We start from the raw sequence: 25,841 nt of genomic DNA on the forward strand, positions 1-25,841 counted from the left end.
GAGAGAACACCTGCCAGAGCTAACTTAAAGATCATTTCTGGTGACTAATATTAGAGTTCTCCAAATAGGAGGTCTGCTGGAGGAGTGCCTAGCCAGAGACCTGGCCCAAAGCAAAAACGCAGAAGCAGATAGTTTTTTCTCGGACCCATTTCCTGTCCTTTTTCTGGGATTTTTCTCCTACTCCCTTGATGGCCCCTTCCTGTGGAGCTACAGGATTGTTTTACAGAGCCAAGGATGTCTGTAGCCCTCTGTTGTAGGCCCTCTACAGCCTGACTCAGCAGAAGGGCTCACTTGCTGGGGTTTTCCAAACCTGCCCTTTTTCACCAAAACTGACTCTCACATTTCTTAAGGGTCCTGCTCAATGACTGGCTAGCTAACGTGATGATGAGCTAACTAATCCATGTTAGGGCGGTAAATACTGGTAGCAGATTCGTACATCAACAGGGCCTTCGATGGCTTCATCCAAATGAGTAAATATCTTGACAATCCCAGCAATTTCTGCAAGGCCAATAGGAAGATATTTTGAAACAGGAAGGCCTAAAGCAGATCCCATCAAATAACTTAAGCATTCCACATATTCTTCATTGTCTAGGGCTGGCTCCAGAAGACCCGAATATTTGGACTAATATGGAATATTTGAACAGAGCCTCGCTCGTCCACCCACATACCTGCTGGTGACGATAGATGCCATACACTGCAGGAGGGACTGGCACATTGACGCTGTCAAAGACCAGTTTACTTCCAGATTTGCTGCTGTAGAGATGAGCCAGTTCAGGCTCTGGACCCAGGATGGGGATGCCTAACATATCCGCCACGGCCAAATCATCTCTGTGGAGGAACCCGCCGACAATGTAGGCCTCTTTTCCTTGGATGAGATTTTTTATTCTTTTGATCGCCTTGGGACTGTACATCAGGTAAGTGGCCAGGCACATATGATGCTTCTGGGGGGGGGAAGGGGAGACCATATCATTCTTGTTGAAAGGTGTTCTTTTTCTAGTCCATATGCTTCATTTATAATGTTGCACACAATAAATGCATTATTAATAGCAGGCTGGGTTATGACCTATCCTGTTGTTTAGCAGTTTAAATTGATAAAAGCTGTTGGGGTGAGGCTCCATAATCGCTCACATCTTTAGTGTGTTGGAAATAGGCTCACTGGGAATAGAACTAATTACTACACATCTGTATTTATTTGATCCACGTGGAATTATCCTTCTGTCAGAAGGAAAAGAGGCTGGCGGCCTTTGGATAATAGTGATTCATCTCTGCAACACTTCTGGCATGGTTTAACACTAAAGCGTCTGGAAAATCAATACAAAAAATGAAGAGAAAAGCTTTACAGTATGTATGCTTCACTATACAGGACTTCTAATCTGGCAACTCTTTAAAGGACTCGGAAGGAAAAGGGCACTTGATAGTCTCTTTCCAAAGTTCCGCCACCAAGTCCGTTTTAGGAAATAGGTACTTTTATAATGTTTATCGTGTTTCTTAGCCAACACTCTGGAGAGGATTCATGGACGGAAGATATGTGAAAATTTCAGCAAGACTTAAATTTTATCTTCCAATGGAAAACTCTTTTTGTTTTAATTTTGACTATTTAGACCCAGCTCAGCAATACCTGTGACTGCTCATTTAATTAAGTAAATAATTTTGGCATGTCTAAAAGGGGTCGAGGACAGAGCCAGACGGTCAGCACGTACCAAAGCATTCAAGGATTGGGGACAGAAATGAGCACAGCCAATGGATAGCTAATACGAGGCAGAGGAGGACCATAAAGGGTTACAGAGGGCTGTGAGGCATGGAGGAGGGAGCAGAGGCCATGTGCTGATGGGGACAGCTGAGAAGGCAGATTACTCATTCTCCTTAGACCTCAGTTTCCTCATCTGTAAAATGAGTATAATAATAGTACCCATCTCCTAGGGATGCTGTAAGGATTCAATGAGATAATGCATGTAAAGCACTTATAATAGTGCCTTGGACATAATAAGCACTTAGTGAATGTTAGCTAGTATTATTATTATGTAAAAGGTTAGGATTGAGGTGAATTTTCAGGGATGAGTAGGATTTTATCAGGTGAGGATGGGCACGGGAAAGACATTAGCCAAGGATGGAATATGAGAACCCCAGATTGTGTTCACTTCCTCTACAGAGGAGGGCATCATGGCACGTGAGAAAGTGCTGGGGGCTTAGGAGTTCTGGCTGTGAATCTAGCTCTATCACTTGCAAGCTACCTGAACTCAGGCACGTGACTAATACTCCCACTGCCTAAGTTTCTCCATCTGTTCAGTGGAAATAAAAATGCCCATTTGCTGGCTTTTTCTAAGGTTAAAATGAGATCATGAATGTAAAGCACTTGTTATAATACCTGGCATTGAGTTGATATTCAGTAAGTGGTAGTAATTGTTATTATTAAATGGTAGTAATTAAAATAAAGTCATTAAAATGCCATGCAAATTATATAATACAAGGTGCCAGTGTCTTAAGGGAGTTAAGGGATTTTGTAGACTCGCACCTACTTCTCCAGTTGTCATCCACATTATCTACTCAACACGTGGAGAAATGCTAAGCAAATGCAAATGTCTCTGGGAATGTTAGCGGCACTGGTTCACAAACTATTTAGAAAGTGTAACTGATAACTATGGGAGAGAGAGTGGGGAGAGCCCCTGGGTTTCAGTCCTGCCTGAATTTATAACTTGCAAGGTGATTTAGAAAACTCAACCTTTCTGAACCTCAGTCCCCATATTCAAATGATGCATTGACTGAAGTCTCTAGAGTCTTTCCAGCTCTCAAATAACTTTTCCTTTATTATTTTTCTTAATGTTTATTTAAAAAATTTTTTTTAATGTTTATTTTTGAGACAGAGAGAGACAGAGATACAGTGAACAGGGGAGGGCAGAAAGAGAGGGAGACAGAATCTGAAGCAGGCTCCATGTTCTGCACCCTGTGCACAGAGCCCGATGTGGGACCTGAACCTACCAACCACGAGATCATAACCTGAGCTGAAGTCAGACGCCCAACCAACTGAGCCGCCCAGGTGCACCTATTTATTTATTTTGAGAGAGAGAGAGAGAGAGAGGGAGAGGAAGAGAGAGAGGAAGAGAGAATCCTAAGCTGACTCCATGTTCAGTGCAGAGTCCGATGTGCAGCTCGATCCCATGACTGTGAGATCATGACCTGAACCGAAATCAAGAGTCAGATGTTTAACCGACAGAGCCACCCAGGTGCCCCTAACTTTCCCTTTAAAACCGGAGCTCTTCTGGGCTTACTATTTAGTGGGTACAGAATTGCTGCTTGAGAAGTTGATAAAGTTTTGCAAATGGATAACGCAATTGTTGCACAACAATGGGAATGTACTTGAAGTCACTGAACTGCACACCTAACATGATTAAAATGGTAAATTTTAGGGGCGCCTGGGTGGCTCAGTTGGTTAAGTGTCCAACTTTGGTTCAGGTCATGATCTCATGGTTTGCAAGTTCAAGCCCTGCATTGGACTCTCTGCTATGAGCACGGAGCCCACTTCAGATCCTCTGTTCCCCTCTCTCTTTCTGCCCCTCCCCAACTTGTGCTCTCACTCTCAGAAATAAATAAACATTTTACCATTCAACATGGTAAAATTTATGTTATGTATATTTTGCCCCCAATTAGGAAAAAAAAAAAACAAAAACAGAGCTCCTCTGAGAAGAGGGCTTATATGATTTATACTATTAGGCCCTTCTTCCAGAGCAAGTGTTCTATTCTCTTAGATCTGTGCAATATGCTTTTTCTGCCATAATTTAAATCCATTTTCTTTTTTCTTAAGTTTATTTATTTTGAGAGAGAGAGAGTGTGCATGTGTGTAAGTGAGTGGGGGAAGGGAAGGTGGGGGGTGGGGGTGAGAGAGAATCCCAAGCAGGCTCTGAGCTGTCAGAACAGAGCCCTACTCAGGGCTCCAACTCACAAACTGCTAGATTGTGACCTGAGCTGAAATCAAGAGTCTGACTCTTAAACGACTGAACCACCCAGGCGCCCCTAAATCTATTGTCAACACCTATTTCAAAGAATGCAATTCTGGGAAACCTAGTGTTCCACTGGGCAATGGCTGGTACCACCTCTTGAGTTTGTGTTTCCCATCTGGTTGATCACCCTCTTTCCTCCTTGTTTATCTCACCCCTCTCCTTTCCCTACAAATGATTCAGATGAGGAAATGTAAAAAAATTAAACATCTGGGGGAACCAGGGACACGAATCGTAATGTACATGGTGGGCTTTATAGGGCACCTAGAAGAGTGTTTCAAGGTGGCAGTGCTCACGATGTAAAGGTCACATGGTCAAAGCCTTTTGAGATTATTCTCTTGTTTGATCCATAGAACACTGTACCAATTAACAGCCCCTCTTTTGGAGATGAGGAAACCGAAGCTTGGGTAATCTGCCCAAAGCCACACAGCTAGTAAAGGGCAGAGGCAAGATTGAAACCTGGGTATTAGCACAATTTCGTGCTACCAGCTGCCGTAGCTTCTCCCATTCTATAGACTGAGTAGTGAAGGTCTGGTGAACTTATGAGGTGTGATGAGGGGTGGAGATGGAGCCATAGAATCTAACGTTAGAGCACCGGGTCACTTCCAGCCAAGCTGGATCTCTGTCTCCTCTAGGTTTGCTGATCTCTCTTGGCAAGTACTCGGCCTGACTCTGTTATAGTCAGTCATCTGTGTGCCTGCCTTATTCTTCAGGCAAGATGGTACCATAGTATTGTGTTCGATATGTGTTTAATAAAGATTTAAATATGAGCAAGTGATGGCACAGGGCACATTACTGACCGCGGGTCTTGGATGACCATTCAGAATAAATCAGTATCATCAGATCCAGGCAGGAGGTGAACACAGATGACAAAGATCTAAAATGTTCCTGATTCCAGGGGTGCCTGGGTGGCTCGGTCGGTTAAGCGTCCGACTTTGGCTCGGGTCATGATCTCACAGTTCATGGGTTCGAGCCCCGTGTCGGGCTCTGTGCTGACAGCTCAGAGCCTGGACCCTGTTTCAGATTCTGTGTCTCCCTCTCTCTCTGCCCCTCCCCTGTTCATGCTCCGTCTCTCTGTCTCAAAAATAAATAAACGTTAAAAAAAAAATTTTTTTTTTTAAATAAAATGTTCCTAATTCCATAGTGTTATAGCCACATTTAACTGATCACCACTAATTTTTTTTTTTTGACCTGAGACAAAAAGTAGTTGTTTGGGATGTCTTCATAAATATTAAAATGTTCAAAAATAGACATGATGACTTTACAACAGCACTTTTTTTTGCCATTACAGCTTAAAGCATCGTATAGTAACTTGGAGAGATGTACAAACAGATTTTTGGCACACTTTTAAAAAATCTCCTCAAAGCCATCCATTTGGATGAAAATCAGCACTGATCCAATCTCTCAAACCCATTAAAAGGAAATAAAGCCATAACTAAACATGAGCAAGAACTGATTTGAAAGTGAGAGCTTAATTTTTTGTATTTTAAAAAGTTGATTGCCTACCAGTGATTAATTACTCAAATAATTTAAATGTAAACTATGAGAAGTATTAAGTACTTAAAATATTCCCTACTTCTTTCTAGATGCAAACCCACAAAGATGCAAACCCACACTACGAATGTGACTCAGCACATCGGTTAGTGCCAACTGCCTATCTCTTGCTTAGAAGCTGAAGAGTGGTCTGCAGTGCATATGTCTCAGGTAACAACAGGATTGCAGAGCTGGGAAGGGCTTTGAAATGCCCTAGCCATCACCTGATTGTATGGACGAAGCTCAGAGGACCAGAAAGGTAAAGGGAGCTGCCCAAGCCACAGGGTCATCCAGGAACAAAGCAATCATTCCAGTTCCTGATACTGTTCTGGGGTCAGACACATTTTGGCTCACACTTTGAGCCCACCAGTAACTTTTGACAAGAACAGGAGACTTGGTTTCCTCAGCCATAGAGAGAGATTGGTCATTTCTGTCATGTTGCAGTGTTCTGAGGACCAAATGAGAAAATGTGTGCTAAGCATTTGATAAATATTAGTTGTGCACTCACTTTCCTTCTCCCAAACTAGTGCTCCTTTCCTAGTCCATGCCCCTTCGATGTACATGGACATTTCAGATGTACAGGAACTCCTTATCAGCAGCTACCAGGCATTAGCTCCAGTTTCTGGCTGGATAAAATCAGGAAATGAACTACACACTAATGATGGTTTTGTCTTCCCTGCTTTCTAATGTCCACAGTGACCCTGCTATCGAGGCCAGGGGTTAGCTAGGAAGCACCAAACAATCCTTGCACTGATGGAGGATATTGGGTTCCTAATAGCATAGGTAAGTGGCAATGATTCGTCCCCTGTCTTTTCTCTTCACCCTGCCCCTGCCTTGCTGTCCTCTTCCACAGCCAAGCAGTGCCAATGAATCAGAGCTAGGCAAAGAGCTTTTGGGGGAACACTGAGGTATCCAGTTATGAAAAAATTAAATGTTCATCTTGGTAGAAGAGAGTAAATCCTGATGAAATATTATGGCAACCCTCCTCAGCCATAGCAGGCCTTTTTTGGGCAGGGAGGGGGTCAAATCATGGTGCATCTGAAGGGTTAATGGGTAGCAACAACACATAAATAGTAAAGCATGCCATCAGTTTCTTTGCCGATAAATAGAGCATTGACTTTGGCGCATCCCACTTGTGAGTGGAGACAGCTATATCTTTACCTGCAAATTCAGACCCTTAATTATACAAAAAAAAAAAGTCCTCCTCAGAATTGTGTAGTCCATTAGGTGTTTAAAACGTTGGTTGTTTAACATAGTTTAAATTCTTGTTAAAACGTGGAGAAATTCATTTCAAGCCATCTCTTGGACTGCCTTATTCTAGAACACTGCCCTTGTGGCTCCATGAATTTCCCAAAAACTCTTGGGTAGGGATGGAGCTCCATCTAGAATTCATTCCATTCATTAAAAATCAGTACAAGTTACAAAATCTGAACCTTGTTCATTCTGAGCCCTGTGATATGGTAAATCAGGCCAGATTCCCTCCAGGAGACGGGCCCAGGGAGTAACAAGGAATAAGAGTGTGGAAATCAGAGAACAGGGGCCCTGGTCGAGCTCCTGTCCCTAACTAGCTTGGTGACCTTGGGTGGGCCCAGCCTGTCTCTGCCTTGGTGTCCTGCACACAAAATTAAGACAAAGGAACTGTAGGTGTTATAAATTCACCCACTTGATGGTATCACCTATAACTGCAATTAGGTTTCAGCTGTAGAGAAACTGGGCAGGGGTAGCTCAACTAAGTCTGAAAGTTAAACTGGGATATTTATTTCCTACAGTCCAACTAGTAGTCTAATCAGTAAAGCTGTTAAACTTGCAATAATATTTCACTGATGTGTACCAGAGCGTTGCAAGTTATAAAATTTCCAATTTAATTTTACTGCATCCCTGAAGCCGTAGTAATTAGAAGACAAACTCACAGGGAAGATGTTTATAGCTTCAGGGGTGATAATTTTGAACCTGTCCTGCAGGTCACTTCTGTCCTCAAGGTTCCCCGATTTGACAGCTGCCTGTAGACTCAGGATTTTATTGTAATATAGCAGTAACTCGTCATTCATCTGATGGGAGCAGATGTAGATGACACTCACATTGGCATCTAGAAACAACAGGCACAATGTTAATTACTGGTGTAAAGGTAAATGACATTCTGAACTCCGGCATCGGATTGATGTTGCACAGTTTAAAATAAAGAGCATATCCAAAAGCCACATTGAAGTTAATTTAGATTGGCTTTGTACGGATCTTCGCAATTTAACTGGCTTTTTTTTTTTTTCTTGCCTTTTAGCATTTCTCTAAAGAACCGATAACACCGCCACCAAAAAAAAAAAAAAAAAAATAGACACGATTCCTTCAGAAGGAGGGCTGTGAGATACCATGGAAGTGCACTTTCAAATAATACATAGGGATTTAGCCCCAGAACTACCATTAACATCAATGGGAATTGCATACCGCTTTAAAAATTTATCCCATTAACTTCAGTAAATTATAAAACAGAGCTATTAACTTTAGAAAGCTGATGAAGTTGCAATTTCTTATTCTGCCTGGACTTGGCAGGGCCAATTCAGGGAACGTCCTGTCCAAATAAATGGTTTGATTATGACCATGGCAATGATTATTTCAGGAAACCAACCTTTTCCCTGCTCCATTCCCAAAGAGGAGTATATTACTTAAATAGGACATCTAGTGATTCTTGGTTTAAAGAAAACACTGTCTTAATTTAACTGTTTTTCTTCTTAAGATGTGCTTATTATGTACATAGAAAGAAATCCTAATTAAATATCCCACCCAAATGGGATAGTTAGATGAGATTACCCACTCCAGGCTGCAGGGGTTTAAGATTTTAAGGAGCAGGGACAGGAAATCAGCGGCCAATGGAGTCCTTCATTCATTCATATAATAACTGGCTGATCAGTAGGGGCAGAGCACTTGGCTGGACATGGAGGGAAATAAGCCACTGAGAGGCTGCCCGTGAGGAGCAACCATTTCATGTGCGCAAACAGTCATCAAACATGCGGTGGAGAGCAGTGGGCACAGGGAAACTCCCAGACCAGGTGCTAAGGGAAGTTCAAGGGAGGGACTGCTGTAAAATGTTTCTTTGGTCAGGTTGGGCTCTGAGGGGATTTTAAGACTCCTCTGTTAAGTCTGGCAGAGTATATAGAACACAGAGTGATTAAATTCTAGCTCAGATGCCTAGGAATGCCGGGCACACCATTTATCCTTCCTAAGCATTGGTTTCTTCATCTCTAAAATGGAGAATAGAATCACCTGGGCATAGAGTTTTGAAGAGTATTAAATGAAAGAATATATATAAAGCACCTGGTGCCATATTTGGCACATGGTAGGTACTCAACAAACAGTAGCCATGTGCGAATCTGCTGCTCGGACCACTCTGACTAGGGCAAGCCAGCAGTGATTCTGCACCCCGCCCTCCACACTTGTGCTCCTTTAATCCATGCTTCGAGATTTAACATGATGTAGTATCCTCTGTGGTTTCATCCTATTGTTTCAAATCTATTGATCTTGTCTCTCCAAACTCTTTAAAGGCAAGGTGTATGCTCTTTCCTATATTCCCCCAAGCCTCGGTACCGAGTGGAGTACACAGAGGCCACTCAAGACATACTTGTGGCTTGACCAAAGGGATTTGGAAGACTGGAGAGATTTGGGAAGTAGAAAATCTTACACAACGGCCTGTGGGAGAAATCTTCCCTGTGGAGGAGTGTCCCCTGACCTGGCCCGGTGCTGAGCCCAGAGCAGGCACGCCATAAATGTAAATATTTAAGTGGGGTCCCTATTTCATTTTGAAACCCAACTGCCACATAAACTCCAAAATAAATCAATTGAGGGAATAGTAGATAACTTGTATTCAGTTGCTGAATGATCAAATCATATCCCAATCTTGTGTTTTCAAGAAGGGACTGGTGTCTTATTAAACTAATGGCATGGTACAGCTCTTCTTCTGAAGGAATCATTGTATCTGCTTTTTTGGTGGTGGTTTTATCTTTTCTTTAGAGAAATGCTAAAATGCAAAAAAAAAAAAAAGCCAATTGCACTGTGAAGATCTGTACAAAACCAATCTAAATTAACCTCATTGTGGCTTTTGGGTGTGTTTTTTATTTGGTTTTAAAAACCAAACTAGTATCTTTTTAAAGTATTTTTTAAGAAAGACAAAAACAAACAATGAATGTAAAGATTCCGTAGCTGAAAAAGCTAAATTTTTCTCGGGAAGAAATTTCTAGATTACAAATGACAACCAATCGTATTGCTAATCTCACCTTTCCTATGTATTTCTGGCAAAAGAATACGTATCACTAACGCTAATATATGATATTAGTATGGTTTGTGAATCTGCAAATGCTCAAAATTAATTGACAGGTAATTTTGGAAAGCAATTAATATGAAGACAAAGATTGCTTTGGTTGCTAGTCAATAGTCAATAAAAGCCACTCTCTTGCTTAACTCCTCTAGGAATTGAAAATACTAGCCATTGGGGTCTCCACCTGATACCCTGACTTCACAACCAATATCTGAATGACAGGTCTTACCAACCTGATCAGATCTCTTTGTTTCCCCTGAAGAAGCAAAAACGGGACACACTTCGCTAAGAATTAATGGAATAATAATTTCAAAAAAGATAATCATTTATTCTTACATAAAATTACTAATCTTCCTAGTTTCTTCATTTTTTCTTTAAATTTCACCAGCAGGTACTTTTTCTACCCTCTAACAACTGTTTCTAAACTTCCATTACTCCTCTTGAAGAGGGTTTAGGATCGAATCGCTATATCATGATGAGAGTGTACCAAAAAAAAGCATTTGGTTCATAGTATCTCAGAAGTGTTCATATTAGCAAAATTTTCCATCACAGGTAGGCATAGACTGAATTATTGAGTTATTTAAAATAGAAACCTAATACTTTCAAGTCTTTCAAATAATGAGACTCTTTTGTAAAGAAATTCTTTGGTGATGGTTTGTGCTATATATAGAAGGGTATATAAAAAGCTAGAGAAAAAATTAATGCAAATAAATTAGAGCAAAGTCTGCCCTCTGCTGCAGTTCAGTGGTTTCCACCCAGTCAGGTTTTTAGTTGAAATAGCTCAGCACTAACAAATCAATCTCAAGTCATTAAAAAAAATTTTTTTTGTAATACTGAAAAACAATATTAGTGCCTACATAATAGATTAAAGCAATTACACTATTATTATTTTAGGACACTGTAAATTTCTAGTACTGATGTATTTTTGTTACCAAATGGCATTTATAAAATAATAATGATGCTGAAATATATATGAATCATGTAAAGTATGTCATGCCAGGGAGCCAGCTAAGTTGGTCATTGATAATTTAAAATTCTTCCTTGTTCTGCTTAAATAAGGGCCGAAGCAGTTATATTTTCACAAAAACACAGAAGTTCTTATTTAGTAACTAATAAAAACCTAGTTTTTGTTTACCCTGAATTTTTGGCCAGTACCTCCTAAACCCATTCAGTATTAGTGCTTAGCCTTGGCAACCTTTATTCTTTAAGCCTCACTTAAACCCTAGCCTTGAATAGCACTGACCAAAGCCATGGCATTCTTGTATTCTTCTCTCCTGGCCCAGGTTGGTGTCTGATTTAGAACTGATCAAGCCAGTATCAGAACTTGACTTTTACAAAAATGTATCTTCAACTGGAGGTTTATATTTCTAAAAATTCCCTCCACGAGCATCTCCTTTCTTCTAATAACAAGATGATATATATTTAAATAAAAGCTTCTTTTAAAAGTCTATCTTCTCGTCCCTCTTAGTCTTATAATGAAAACAATGTTTTTCATTTCTGATACCACTTTCCACTTATTCCCCAGATAATAGAATAGACAGTATTGACACAAATGTAAAATGTTGGCTTCATTCACTGCCAGATTCAGTAAATGAAGAAGATTTGAGGCTATAGGGGAGAAATCCTTAGAATTTAGAAAAGCTACCCAACTAAATTAATTAAAAATGTCATTTTTTAACTCAAGTTGACTCCACTATAAATCTGTTCTTTAAAACAAAACATGTAATTGCCCTGCAAAGTAGATTAGAAATCCACACTTTTTCCTTGTAGGGGGGGAAAAAAAGCAAAAAAATAAACACTTTTATCAACATCCTCTGATAAACATTCCAAAGAGTCATTTGCGTGAAAGTATTTACTGTACCTAAGATGTCACACAGCCTCCCCAGCTGCATGTTCTGCTTTGTGTTGAAGTCGTCAATATTTTGTCGCACAGGCTGGGAATATCCTAAAAGACAAACAGGGTGTCAAAACACAGAAAGAGCAAGTCAGTATGGCAAAATGGCACACTAGGATTTCCAAGTGTCACAGTCCACATTTCCAGGAAAGAATTTTCTCTGCAGCATCCTGCAGACACAGTCTAACTCCTGAGACTGAGATCCTTGCTTCTCAGGGGATTAAGCATTATTCTGGAAGATGTGCTAAGCAGCATATTCTGCAAGAGAAGAGTTCATATTTTTCAACACCAGCAAAATCACCGGGAATCAAGATCAGAAAAACATGAGGAAAATTTCTGATGTTTAACGTGAAAGTTCAAAACAACATTGAAGAAAATTATTGCTCAGGGTTTAAAACAAAAACAAAAACAAAACTATGTTGGCTCTTTTAACTTGTGCTTTCTGTGGAGCATTTTGAAGATGTGTCCCCAAAATCATTCTAAACTGACACACAGATTTCAGAGACACCCCTTGCTGTCAGGAATATGTGTTTAAGTAATTCTGAATACTTAAGAAATATACTTCTGCTCACCGGGTCAAAAGAAATTTGAATCTTTTAAAGGGCAATAAAGGGTAATGCAGTTACTTTGTCAGTACTAATAAAAGTCCTGTGGCTGGCCTTCATGTTCACTGGAAACAGAGCAGGAGAAAATTGCGTATGGATTACCGTTGTCCAAAAATCTTTCACAAAAGATGCAATGGCGGCAACACTTTGTGCTGGCATTTCAGGGGTTAAAAAAATAAGTGGCTCAAAACATGAACTTAAAAGGCGTGCGTACTCACAGGCAGGTATAATTGCTTATATGAAATTCAGCAACTGTAGGTGCAACTTTTTTTTTTTTTTAAGTAAAATTGCTTTTCACATTTTGAAGAGATGCTTCAATGCCTCCTTGTGGTTAGCGAGCCCAAACACATGTTTCAAGTGAAGCTGCTATAGATAAAGTGATTTTAAATATTGCATCTTTGAGACGTGACACAGATTTCCTTTTCGGCATAAGGAAAACTATAGCAATTCAGGCAACAGGGCTTCAGATCAAATGTACTCTGATAATTGGCTCTTTGCTTTGATGTCAGTGTTTAAACACCAGACAATGTCTGGAAATTAAATGAGTTTACAATTCATCTTAAAGTCTCCCGTTTGCTTTATGCAGATGAACTTAAGAACTAAAGAGGCAGAAGGACAAATTAGGTGACTTATTTTTGAAAAATTATTAATTTCTGAAGTAGTTTCGGGAACTTCATTCCACATATGAAAGTTAATACAGACTGCTGCAAACAATGCTGTCTTGATGTGTGATCGTTTTAACTTATTGTAGGATTTTGCATATTGTATAATTCTGTTGATATTCAGATAACTGTTTAGGAAGATTATTGTGAGTAACTCCTATATCAAAACTATAAGAAGGCAGGAAAAATGCCTAAAGGATAAAGTATGAGTAAGAAAAGTGCCTGAGAGCATTCCATGAATGCATTTCCTTTCAGAAGTAAAGATAAAAGGCAGTGTGAGATGTCTCATTAAGATGATGTCCAATTTAAAATATAAAGGATGTCTGATCACTTTGTTGCCGCGCGTGCAGCATGTGAGTGAGTAAGTCTGTGTTGCAACCAAGAGCTGGAGGTCAGTTTTCCAACAAATGACTTGGTACCTCTGTTACCATTGATCAGAATGCGTAATAAAATGTCTATGAAAAATTATGATAGAACCGGTTACCAATACACCTGTTTCAAAGAACTGAAAGCAATCTCAGAACGTTGTTATAGAGGATCATATGAAGTAACAGATATGAAGACATTTTGTAAATGCTGTGTAAACATAAGGTATTTTGATGTTATGGGGGATAGACATACTTCCAAAGCCTATAACAACGGCAACAACAAATCCTGTGACAAGCAAGAGACCATTCTACATGGACAAGATACAATGTAATGACTGTTGCCATCCCCAGAGCAGAAGTTGGGAGTCAATTTTTTTTTTAAGTCAGATTTATAATTACGTCTTTAAAAAAACTAAAAAAAAAATTTTTTTTAATGTTTATTTTTGAAGGAGAGAAAGAGACAGAGTGTGAGTGGGGGAGGGGCAGAGAGAGACACACAGGATCTGAAGCAGGCCCCAGGCTCTGAGCTGTCAGCACAGAGCCCGACGTGGGGCTCGAACTCACAAACTGCGAGATCATGACCTGAGCTGAAGTTGGACGCTCAACTGACTGAGCCACCCAGGCACCCCGTTTTTAAAAAAAATTTTATGTTTATTTTTGAGAGAGAGAGAGAGAGAGAGCGGGAGAGGAGCAGAGAGAGAGCACAACACAGAATCTGAAGCAGGCTCCAGGCTCTGAGATGTTAGCACAGAGCCCAAAGTGGGGCTCAAACTTATGAACTGCCAAATCATGGCCTGAGCCAAAGTCAGATGCTCAACTGATTGAGCCACCCAGGCACCCCTATCCTTATGTCTTGTACACCCACAGAGTACATGTGTTGACCCCTGGGTGAAAAACCCTCATTGATGCTGATAGTGCATATATTAAATACAATAGTGACTTAACCAGTGGCTATCAGCAAGGATGCTGTGGCGTTGGGGAGCTCAGCAGACCTGCTTGGAGGTGATGAAACATGACACTTGAGAATATAATCTACGGAGACATGGTACTTCAAAGGTCACTGGGGGAGCCTTGAGACACCATCTACTTTAAGTGTCTTGCCTCTTGTCCAAGATCATATATACTTGCACATTACTATACAGTTTGGACAGGACATATTTAGGTCTTGCAGAAATGTGGTTGCATAAAAGAAGAAAGAAGGCAACACTCATCAGGTGTGAGCAGAGATCTCCAGAAGGGATAAAGTCTTTGCCTCTTCTCTCACTTTTATTTCTAATTGTTGCTGCAGGCAGAAAATGGCCCTCCAGAGATGTCCGTGTCCTCATCCCTGGAACCTGTGAATACGTTAGGTTACATGGCAAAGGGGAAATCAAGTTGCAAATGGAATTAAGCTTGCTAATCAGCTGACCTTGAAATAAGGGGATTGCCCTGGATTATTTGGTTAGGTCCAATGTAATCACAAAAATTCTTAAAAGTAGAAGAGGGAAACAGGAGAGGAGAGAGTCAGAGAAGGTGTGACCATAGAAGAAAGGCACAGAGAGATGCTTGTTGCTGGTGTTAAAGACGGAAGAAGGAGGCCAACGGCTCTCTTCATTCACTCCTTTGTGGGTAGCTTCTAGAAGCTGGAAAGGGGAAGGAAACAGATTCTCCCATAGAGCCTCTAGAATGGAACACATCCTACCAATACCTTGATTTAGCCCCTCTCGGACTTCTGAACAAAGAATTATTACTTTAAGGGAATACTTTTTTATTGTTTAAGCCACTAAGCTCATGGGAACTTGTTAGAGAGTGACAGGAAACGAATACGTTGCCTCCCTTTCAACTTTTATAAAATGGGTTCTCTGATCTGGAGAATTTGGGGGAGATCAGAGAATGGTGAGTGGGACCTCTAGCCTTTTCTGGGTCCTCATCAGCGCAGGAGGCAACAGCACTGGCATAACGGGGAACTCTCTCTTCCTTATCACTTTAGAGAGGGACCCAGCCTCCTTCCTTATGGCCATCCTCTTTGACAGAGTGTTCCGTCATTTCTCAAAATGTTATGCCTCTGCTTCACTCCAGAGGAGGATACCTGAGAGACACCTCTTTGAAGTTACCCGACTACTTTTGGTCTATTGAGCCAAGGACGCTCATCAATGGTTCCTGGCCATCAGCCCTCCACTTTCACCCCTTCATTTGTCTCCTCTCCCTTCCCTATCCCCACTCCTGCACAAACTATCAGATGATGCTAATGGCCTCTTTGCACCCAGGGAACTGGCTCTGCTGGAGTTGGCCTTTCTTCCACAGAAACCACAGAAACCCATGAGTGAGGCCGTGCTCAGTGACTGTGCCTCCTTGGGACCGGTGTGTGCCTCTGACAGGCCTCTACTGTTACATTAGAGCACATACTCTTGAACAGCCTGCTTATCACCCTGTGGTTGACTCCTAGTTCCTTTTGTCTCCAAGTCATATTCCTTCCAGGGTCCCCGAGGCAGAGAAGGGGTTAGCAATGGACTTCTAGTTACCAAGTCGTCATTTATCTAATCACCCTGGCCTGAGATGGTAGTCAGCCGTGCCTCAATTTGATGGACTGGAGCAGAAGTTCTCAACCTTTTCCCCATTTTGAAACACGTGCTGTGTGATGTTCACATGCATCATACACTCCTACAGGCATATATCAGGTGACAACAGCAATAGCGATAACTCCATCCCTTTCTCTTCCATTCAAGAAAGCATACTTGGATGCGAGCTGAGCAAAAGTGACATTGTTATAGAGGTAGTCCTGAATTACTCCAATTCATAAAGAAAAGTTAACATCCAGCTTTGGTAGTCTAACTGTAAAAATTTCAGGGAACATGTGACATATGTCACAATCAATTATCCATTAGCAGACTGCAGTCATCCAGAGAAATGTGATCTAGACATTATGGTTATACCCAGGTTTTAATTACTTGTGCAAGTGTGAGAGCACAAGCTACTGAGATAAGAGATTAACGTACAGTGAGAGCCTAGCTGGTTATTTATGTATGTATGTAGTATATCCAGTGCCAGATTGATGAAAATAAAACTGAGCATTGTCTTGGGGGGACCGCTAAGGGGGATTAGGTAATTTTGTGATGGTGACATAGAAAACATAGGAGGTGCTTAAATATTTGTTGAGTGTCGAAAACATTCTCAAACTAACCTGGCCAGATGGATTCTGTGTGGTTCTGAAAGTCTCCTGTTTAAAAGAGTGAGGACTTTCTCTTGTTCGAACTTTTTTTTTTTTTTTTTTTTTTTAAATTTTTTTTTCAACGGTTTTTATTTATTTTTGGGACAGAGAGAGACAGAGCATGAACGGGGGAGGGGCAGAGAGAGAGGGAGACACAGAATCGGAATCAGGCTCCAGGCTCTGAGCCATCAGCCCAGAGCCTGACGCGGGGCTCGAACTCACGGACCGCGAGATCGTGACCTGGCTGAAGTCAGACGCTTAACCGACTGCGCCACCCAGGCGCCCCTTGTTTGAACTTTTTATCAACGGCTTTATCAGTGGAGGGCCAGCATTGCATGCAGCTAAAGCCAATGATGTCCAAAGCCTGGTCTAGCGACCATGGAAGGTCTTGAGACCCTTTCAGTGGTTCTGGAAGGTCAAAACTATTTTCCAAATAATACTGAGATGATGGTTACCTTGTTCAGTCTTGTCCTCTCACAAAATACAAAAAAAGTATTGATACAATTTCAAATTCCACATTGTAACTCACATAAAAATTACCATTCACTGTTGAGTTTTGGTATAAAATCAAAGCAGAATATACACAATTATCTGAAAAGGCTATAAAACATATAAAATAGTCTTCCCTTTTCCAAATACTTATCTGCGTTGGGCCAGATTTTCTTCATATGCTTCAGTCAAAACAACATATTGCAACAGATGAATACAGAAATAGATATGAGAATCCAACTATGTTCTATTAAGAGATTTGCAAACTTGTTAACTAGTGCAACTCTTCTCATTGAGTTTTTTTGTTTGGGAAAATAAAGGCTTTGTTTAACAAAATTATGTTATTTAGGTTACATTGGTGATGGATTTCTTATTGTTACTTGAAAGTAAATTAAATATTTTTAAATATTCTCAGTCTTGGTTTCTAGTGTGGTAATGATGCATATAACCTATGTAACCAGTGCTTTTTAGGGCTCTCAATACTTGTTACGAGTGTAAGTTTGAGGGCTGCTGAGCAAACATTTTAATATTTTTTTCATGAGAATGAAGGCAATGGCAAAGAGTATAGTTTTATCTTAGTATATACAAGACTCTTTTCAGAGCATATCCTAATAGTACTCCATTTCACGAAAAGCTTATGAGCTAGTGTTGCTGACTGACACTCAGTTCAATGCTGTTTCTGTACTTCACGTACAACATCAGATAGCTCAAGGCCAACTGTGTGATTTAATATTACAGGGTCATGGGGCCAACTCTGGTCCAACCAATGAATGAGTATTGATTTGGATTAGTTGGATGAATACAATGTGTTTTCATTTTAATTCAGGCTGTAAAGGAATTTTGAAAGTCGAAGTGTACTTTGTTCCTGATCTCAAACGCTGTGTGTATTTTGGCGAACTGCTATCTGGGAGATCTCGGCAGTACACCTGTGTCAAGCACCTACTGTAGCAATACCATAGCTGAACTGTGGTTCCCATAACTACCTGCCAAAATATACATTGAAGACCATGAAGATTTGATTGAAAGTCCTAATTTCCTAGCCCTGAGGTGAAAGGAGCAGAGCCTATCATGTCTTTGAGGTGTCCACTCAAAAAAAAAAAAAAAACCTCAAGATACTAGAAGGACGCCAGTGTGCTTGGAGGCATAGTAAAAATGTGATTTCAGCTATAATGCTCTTAGCTGTGGTCCTGTACCCTGCCCCTGTTCACAAAAGGAAGGGACCCCTAGTTATCTTTTTTTTTTTTTTAATGTTTTTTATTTATTTTTGAGACAGAGAGAGACAGAGCATGAACAGGGGAGGGGCAGAGAAAGAGGGAGACACAGAATCGGAAGCAGGCTCCAGGCTCTGAGCCATCAGCCCAGAGCCCGACGCGGGGCTCGAACTCACGGACCGCGAGATCGTGACCTGAGCCGAAGTCGGACGCCCAACCGACTGAGCCACACAGGCGCCCCTCTTATCTTTCGATAGAAGGGAGTGGAGTTAGGGATCTACTGTCTCATGACAATTTGGGGTAGGGTCAGTTGTACACAAAAGTAAGTTCTATCTTTTAGGCTTCCATGACAGTGCAGATCAGCAGAAAGATGTTGTTTTTTCACGAGACTCACAAAAACAGAATCCACAACTTTATGGAAGGGGAGTATCTCGGAGACCACGAATTGTGTTTGCTCCAAGGATACATTGCTGAAGTGATTCACAGAGAGGAAAAAACGAAGCTGAACTATATAGATTCCTTTTAGCCATTAAATCACTTGGCGATGAAATAAAAGATTACATAGAGAAAAGAGAAAAATCCCACCTCAATAATTCCCTATTTTTCTTTTAAAGGAGGGAGAGAAGTGAGAGAGGAAAATCATCACGGGGGGGTTTACTTGGCTGGAGGTGCCTCATACCTGCTCACGGCATCAGAGCTGCAGACGTGGCACATCTCATTTAATGTCAATAGATTTTAAAATGCCACTGAGTTTAAGTGTAGCACCAAATGATACACTGTAATAAAGGAGCACAGGGGTTAAATTAAAAGTGGAGGAAGTAACTCAGCCAAAGAAACTGGAAGCAGAATTAGTTTGTAGGTTTTATTTAGACCTCTGATTTTTCTAGAGGAATTAGGATTCTTTGTTGCAGTTCTTTCTCATTTGACAGATAGATTTTGCTTAAAATAGAACCTAGTATTCTATTCCTGCTATAAACCATAGTAGATTATTTTGTTATATTATTGTATTTCATTGTATTTCATTAATAAAAATGATAAAAATATCTAATATCCAATTAAGAGATTAGCCTATATACTATGGAAAGACTGAGGTGTTGTGTTGTGTTTTTTTTTATCATTTTAGGAAATTACAAGGCTGATCAGTTTCTTCGGACAGTTAACCAACAGCATCCCACCTCTCCTGTCTGTTAAAAATAGCTAAAACTTTTTGTTACATCTAGGAATACTACTCAAAGTATAGAACAGTCGATTAAGTTTTATTATTTATGTATTTATTTAAGATTATTTATTTATTTATTTATTTGAGAGAGAGAAAGAGAGAGTGAATGCGAGAGGGAGAGGGACAGAGTGGCAGGGAGAGACAGAATCTTGAGCAGGCTCCATGCCCAACTCAGGGCTTCATGTCACCACCACGAGATCATGATCTGAGCCGAAATCAAGAGTCGGATGCTTAACCGACTGAGCCACCCAGGTGCCCCTATTTATTTACTTATTTTTAAAGATTTTATTTTTAAGTAATCTCTACACCCAATGTGGGCCTCGAACTCATGAGTCCGAGATCAAGAGTTGCATATCCTTCCAACTGAGACTGCTAAGCACCCCTCAATCAAATTTCTTAGCTCCTCCTTTCAAAGGGGTTACTCTGCAATATGTAACTATCTTAATGTTCATATTATCAAGCCACAGACTTGAAAATACTTGATAAATATTTTGTGGTCAAAAACATTACTGAAAGGCCGGCCTTCATGTGATCACTGGTTTGGAGAATGCAATTATTCTTGTGGGTGCAAAACTGCATAAACAACCAAATGCTTATAACTGCAATGTACTGTACAGTGATCAGCTACTAATATTTAATTTTGAGGGTTCAAACAAGTTAGTGCAACCCCAAGTGGCTAGCAACACGGTGTAATTATTTCTAGGGCTAACACTACACCAGAATTGATTGCAAATTTCCTATGGAAAGAACAAAAGGGGACAAGGCTGTAACTTGTGTTAAATGCCTACCTGAATCTTATATGCCTACCAACTGATTTTGGCTAGTGATTCCCTCCCAACTCTGAAAACAAAATTACTACATTGACTAGATTTGGTAGAGGGGCATGTGTTTAGAGAAAAATGGTCTTCGCTTTTATTTACTTTTGTTTTCATGAACTGTATAGGTAAGTCCTTGGAGCAGGAGACAAAGTGGCCATGTTGCAACTAGCTAAAATCTTCAACTATTCACAGGGAAAGTGGGGTTCACAAAAAGGTACACCATAATCATTCTAAACCTTCTAAAGAAAGGTTTGAGAATTACATCTGTGGAATAAGTTCAAAGTGACAGGTTAACGTTATTTAAACTTAATTTAATAGCCACAGGTCATTTTATAAAACCTAAAGCATTAAATGTAGAAACAAATACTATTTGATCAGAGCCCAAGTATTCTTCTCATGTGAAAGTGTGTGATTGGGCTTTTTAAACGCTTAGTTGAAAAAAATATATGTGATTGTTCTTATCTCTCAGAAGATGCATGATTAGCATTTTTTTTAAATGGGTTATTGGGGCGCCTGGATGGCTCAGCCGGTTAAGCATCAGACTCTTGATTTCGGCTCAGGTCATGGTCTCATGGTTCGTGGACTCGGGCCCCACACTGGGCTCTATGCTGACAGCATGGAGCCTGCTTGGGTTTCTCTCTCCCTCTCTCTCTGCCCCTCCCCTGCTTGCACTCTGTCTTTCAAAAATAAATAAATAAACATTATTCTATTTTTTGACATTTTATTTATTTTTGATAGACAGAGAGAGAGAAAAAGCACGTATGGGGAGGGGCAGAGAGAGAGGGAGACACAGAATCTGAAGCAGGCTCCAGGCTCTGAGCTGCCAGCACAGAGTCTGATGCAGGGCTTGAACTCACCAACTGCAAGATCATGCCCTGAGCTGAAAGCTGGATGCTTAATCGACTCAGCCACCAAGGAGCCCCAATAAATAAACTTTTTTTTTTAATTTTTTTTTTAATGTTTATTTATTTTTGAGACAGAGAGAGACAGAGCATGAACGGGGGAGGGGCAGAGAGAGAGGGAGACACAGAATCGGAAACAGGCTCCAGGCTCTGAGCCATCAGCCCAGAGCCTGACGCGGGGCTCGAACTCACAGACCGCGAGATCGTGACCTGAGCCGAAGTCGGACGCTTAACCGACTGAGCCACCCAGGCGCCCCATAAATAAACTTTAAAATGGGTTATTCTGTTTGGTGCTTCAGCTCAGGTCATGATCTCGTGGCTCATGAGTTCAAGCCCCATATTGGGCTCTGTGCTGACAGCTCATGGAGTCTGCTTCGGATTCTGTGTCTCCCTCTCTCTCTGTCCCCTCCCACCCCTTCCATGCTCTGTCTCCGTCTCTCTCTCTCTCTCAAAAATAAATAAAAACATTCAAAAAAAAGTTTTAAAAAATGGGTTATGTTGTTAACAAACAAAAATCACTATAATAGGAAAGACTTTCAGATTTATTATGTGTTTATTTAAACTGAGAATATGTCTTCTAGAAGAAAACTAGTTTTTTATTTTATTTTTTTTTACATTTATTTATTTTTGAGAGAGAAAGAGACAGAGCGTGAGCAGGGGAGGGGCAGAGAGAGAGGGAGACACAGAATCTGAAGCAGCTCCAGGCTCTGAGCTGTCAGCACAGAGCCTGACACGGGGCTCGAACCCACAAATTGGGAGATCATGACCTGAGCTGAAGTTGCTGTAGTTTCAGGCACCCTGAAAGCTAGTTTTAATATCATATCTAAATTAATGCAATTCAAGTTTTTGACTAGGTTATTTTCTACCTAATCTATATGCAGCAAACCCTTTTGGAGTTTTAAAATGTTTTCATTTAAAATTATTTTTTATTACCCAGTTTAGATTGTTGCTCATTACTTTCAAAATTTTACCTCTTTGGATGAAGGCTCTTTTCTATCAGACTTCTCTGCAGGGCTGATTGCATCGGGGTTTTGAAGGGTCAGAGGTGGAGGGAAGGAGTTTGTGGAAATCGTGACTGTAATACCTTCATGCTATCAACATTGCAAAGTAGGCGGCTTGTTCTATTTCTCGGGGTTTTTTAAAGTGTATTTATTTATTTCGAGAGAGAGAGAGAGAGGGAGAGCACATGTGTGCGAGCTGGGGAGGGCACAGAGAGAAGGAGACAGAGAATCCTAAGCAGGCTGTGTGCCGTCAGCACAGAGCCCCATGTGGGGCTTGGTCCCACAAACCATGAGATCATGACCTGAACAGAAAGCAGGAATCACATGCTCAACCAACTGAGCCATCCATGTGCCCTTATTTCTGGTTTTGAATAAAACAGAAAACACAACAAAATTTCCCACGTAATATCAGGTCAGGTCCACAATTGCAGAAGCGAAAGGCTCCTGCACCTTATTCCAAGGACTGAAGTCTGTTAATTGTGTCTGCAATTAGCCTCTCTGGTTGTAATCCGTTACAAGTGCAATTTCTGAGTGTGAACTAATTTTGTGTGCAAAACTAGTCCCACCAAAACAAAAGCCCAAGTTGGAATGAAATTCAGATCTGTTTTACCTCACTTACATCCTGAGGAGGAACTAATTTCTTCTGCGAGCCATAAAAAGACCCAAACTAAAAGACTGTGCAACTGAAGTACCTTCTTAACTTTTCTGGGAGTGCTTAGATGTAAGTACTCTAGATTCTAGGAAAGTTTGCATTACTTTATTACTACTAATATTTCACTAAGTTAAAAGATAATTATATTTATATAATAATAAAAAAATTTTTTTTTGCTTTTTGTATTACTGTTAAAATGTGTTAAATGCTCTATACTGTACATAGGTACACAAACACATATACTCACACAGGAGCACAAATAAATTACAACCTAGAATTCTACTACAATAGATTACTTAATGCATCGCTCTACTTAAAAGGCCTTAACAAAGAGCCAGTAGTATATAAGATGCAGATGTGATGAGTTTTGCTGTTTGTCAAAACTCCCAAGTCCGCTTAGGACATTTGGCCTCACCCAGGAAATTTTTAACACACCAGGTAGGTTAAAAAGCAAAACAAAACAAAAATAAGGAGGCAGACCACCCCACACCTTTTGACAGCAGTTCATGTTTTAAAGGAACTTCCTGTGCAGATTTCTGAGATTCCCAATGTCATTTTGGCATACCTATTTTACCACTGTGGTGCAGACAACAGCTTTTAAGTTCCCCAATTCATAAATGTAATTAAATAATTACATTAGTGCTAATTAACATGAAACTGCAGATTATTTAAGCGCAAAAAACACTATTCAACTTCTTAATTATTCTTGTTCACACAGCATTTCCTTTTGCTCAGGCGCCCTAGGTGCAAATAAAGCATCCCATCTGCTCGTAATTAGAACTAAATAATTTCAGAGAATGTAGCTTATCATTTTGACTGCACATTTGATTAAAAACAGTGTACAAGCAATATCCTGGCTTATTGGCGTAACAGCAACAACACACGCAAGCCTGTGTTCTTCTATCATTAAAGAAGATCGAAAACATTATCTGTTATTTCAGGGGGAAAAAATACAACTTTTTAGTTCATTTCATACAGATGAAAGCGAATTACAGCAAATCACCTCTCCACTGAATAGCAGCCCCCACATAATGACTTTATTTGCTTAATCCCCAAATTAAACGCCGTTTCGAGCGAGGGCCCTGTGTTATTACTCTCATCATGTCGAGAACATTTTCCTGCCGAGACCAATTTGAATAAAACAAGGGGCCTTCCTTGAACTCAATCAAGGAGCCATAATGTGGTGGGTAATAGAGGTTGCTGATAGATTTGCAGGCAAAAGTGTTATACCTAATGATGGGATATGGATAATAGTCCTCCTGGAGGTCCTGATGCGATTCCAGTTGGCTGCCAGATGCTAAAAATCAAGAAGAGCATTGATCAGTGACAGGAAGCTGTAGTGGATTCATCTAGTCAAACTTCAGCTGTTTTTCCACTGTACAGTTAAGCCAGGCATAAATTATATTAATTGATTTAATTACATACTTAAAACATCTTCCCCAATTAATTTAATTAGGTGGCTACATGATGCTACTGGCAGGGGAAGATTAGAGGCAGCTCACTTAATTAACAGAATATGAATGAAAAAAAGAGAAAGCAAACATAAATGAAATTGTGAGCACTAATTAAAAGGCTGTCTGCAAACTTAAATACTTTCTGACAAAGTGGTGACAGCAATGTAGACAAGAGAGGATTTTTTTTTTTTCCTAGCAAATTAAAGTGCCAGAAGGTATATATAGGGAGAAAAGGTAGTACAGTTAAAACATTGATTTTCTGACAGAACTACCATGGTCAAAGTGAAGGGACTTTTCTTCTATAGAAAAAAATGCAATAGATTTTACAGGTGCAAAAGCCAGATTCCTGGTTAGGGCTAAAATATGATGTACAAACACACGTAGGGTTTGTGCATCATTCACGGGGAGGAGCGGAAGGCGAGAGAGAGGCTGAGGGGGAGGGTAGTTGGAGAGAGAAAGGGAAGATGAAGAGACAACTTACTGCAATCGCTCAAGCAAGAAATGTTTAGAAAAAGAGGTCTGCCTTAACAGCTGGCAGCCTTGTGTACCTTGGCTCGAATACGGAAATTCTCCAGGTGTCTTTCACGTGATTCCTGCAGGATCTTCTTCACTCGGGTCTTATGGCAATGTAAGAGCCACGCGATGGCAATCACACCTGAAGCCCACTTCTGCTGGCGATAAATGAAGAAAATTTGTCTCGCTTTGAAGCATTTCCATGTGGCTTGGATCTTGATGGCAGCCTCTGATTTTCCATCTTGGCCCTTGTACCTTTGGCCCGGAAGATTTAACATCATTTGGATGTGAACTGGGTTCTCTACCAGTGAGAGAAAGTCATATCTGGTAAGTTTATTCTTCAGCTCAAACTCTGGAAGGAAGGCTACCAAATTGTTTCCTTTTATTTTAACTTCTGGTATTGCATAGTCCCTGAGAAACTTCTCGATGTGTTCCAAGAGAGAAAAAATACTTCCCCAGGATAAATTAAAATGTTCCTTGAATGCTGAGAAGTCCGGGGCTGTCCTGTCTATGACACCATTAGAAATAGAGAAGTCGTACTCCCATGGTGATTGCACAGCTCTAGAAGGTATTGTGACTTTCATGGCCTGTAGAAGGAAAGCGTCACCAGAGATGAAATATAATTGTGACCTTTTCAAATGAGTTGTCAAGACACACACTGTCACATCATCATTCATTACTCAATGCTAGGAAGAGATGGATCCTAGTTTTGACTTACAAACATGTCATAATAGGAAAGTCTGGCCAGGATTTTTCATGAAACTCATCAACAGAAGAATATCTTAGAGGTTACTCAAAGCTATTAAATTTTTTGGGACACCTGGGTGGCTCAGTCGGTTAAGCATCTGACTTTGGCTCAGGTCATGATCTCGCGGTTTGTGAGTTTGAGCCCCGCGTCGGGCTCTGTGCTGACAGCTCAGAGCCTGGAGCCTGCTTCAGATTCTGTGTCTTCCTCTCTCTCTGCCCCTCCCCTACTCATTCTCTCTCTCTCTCTCTCTGTCTCTCAAAAAAATAAACATTAACTTTTTTTTAAAGCTA

At 40.5% G+C, this 25,841-nt stretch overlaps 1 protein-coding gene and 1 long non-coding RNA gene across 7 annotated transcripts in view; one reads left to right on the top strand and one right to left on the bottom strand.

Annotated features, from left to right (window-relative positions):
* Window positions 1-25,841, bottom strand: part of IQCH (IQ motif containing H) — a 213,408-nt gene that overhangs the window by 76,118 nt on the left and 111,449 nt on the right. For 3 of the 5 annotated variants that reach the window (XM_078448762.2, XM_078448760.2, XM_078448764.2), the window contains 5 exons: window positions 24,839-25,390; window positions 24,067-24,133; window positions 11,690-11,773; window positions 7,436-7,611; window positions 669-941 (listed from right to left, as the gene is read on the bottom strand). In XM_078448762.2, coding sequence (XP_078304888.2) covers window positions 669-941; window positions 7,436-7,611; window positions 11,690-11,773; window positions 24,067-24,133; window positions 24,839-25,390 — 1,152 coding nt within the window. The remainder of the gene's footprint in view (window positions 1-668; window positions 942-7,435; window positions 7,612-11,689; window positions 11,774-24,066; window positions 24,134-24,838; window positions 25,391-25,841) is intronic. The other 2 variants (XM_078448763.2, XM_078448761.2) reach the window with 1 other exon arrangement.
* Window positions 668-24,997, top strand: LOC144616715 (uncharacterized). Of its 2 annotated transcripts, none has more exons than XR_013556336.2 (4): window positions 668-914; window positions 5,579-5,784; window positions 6,222-6,308; window positions 24,890-24,997. It is a non-coding gene; the product is annotated as an uncharacterized LOC144616715 (long non-coding RNA). The 2 variants fall into 2 exon arrangements; XR_013556337.2 differs by having other exon boundaries at window positions 5,579-5,696.

The sequence above is a fragment of the Panthera onca genome, chromosome B3 (genome assembly GCF_046562875.1).
Source record: "Panthera onca isolate mPanOnc1 chromosome B3, mPanOnc1 haplotype 2, whole genome shotgun sequence".
Taxonomy (NCBI): Eukaryota; Metazoa; Chordata; class Mammalia; order Carnivora; family Felidae; genus Panthera; species Panthera onca.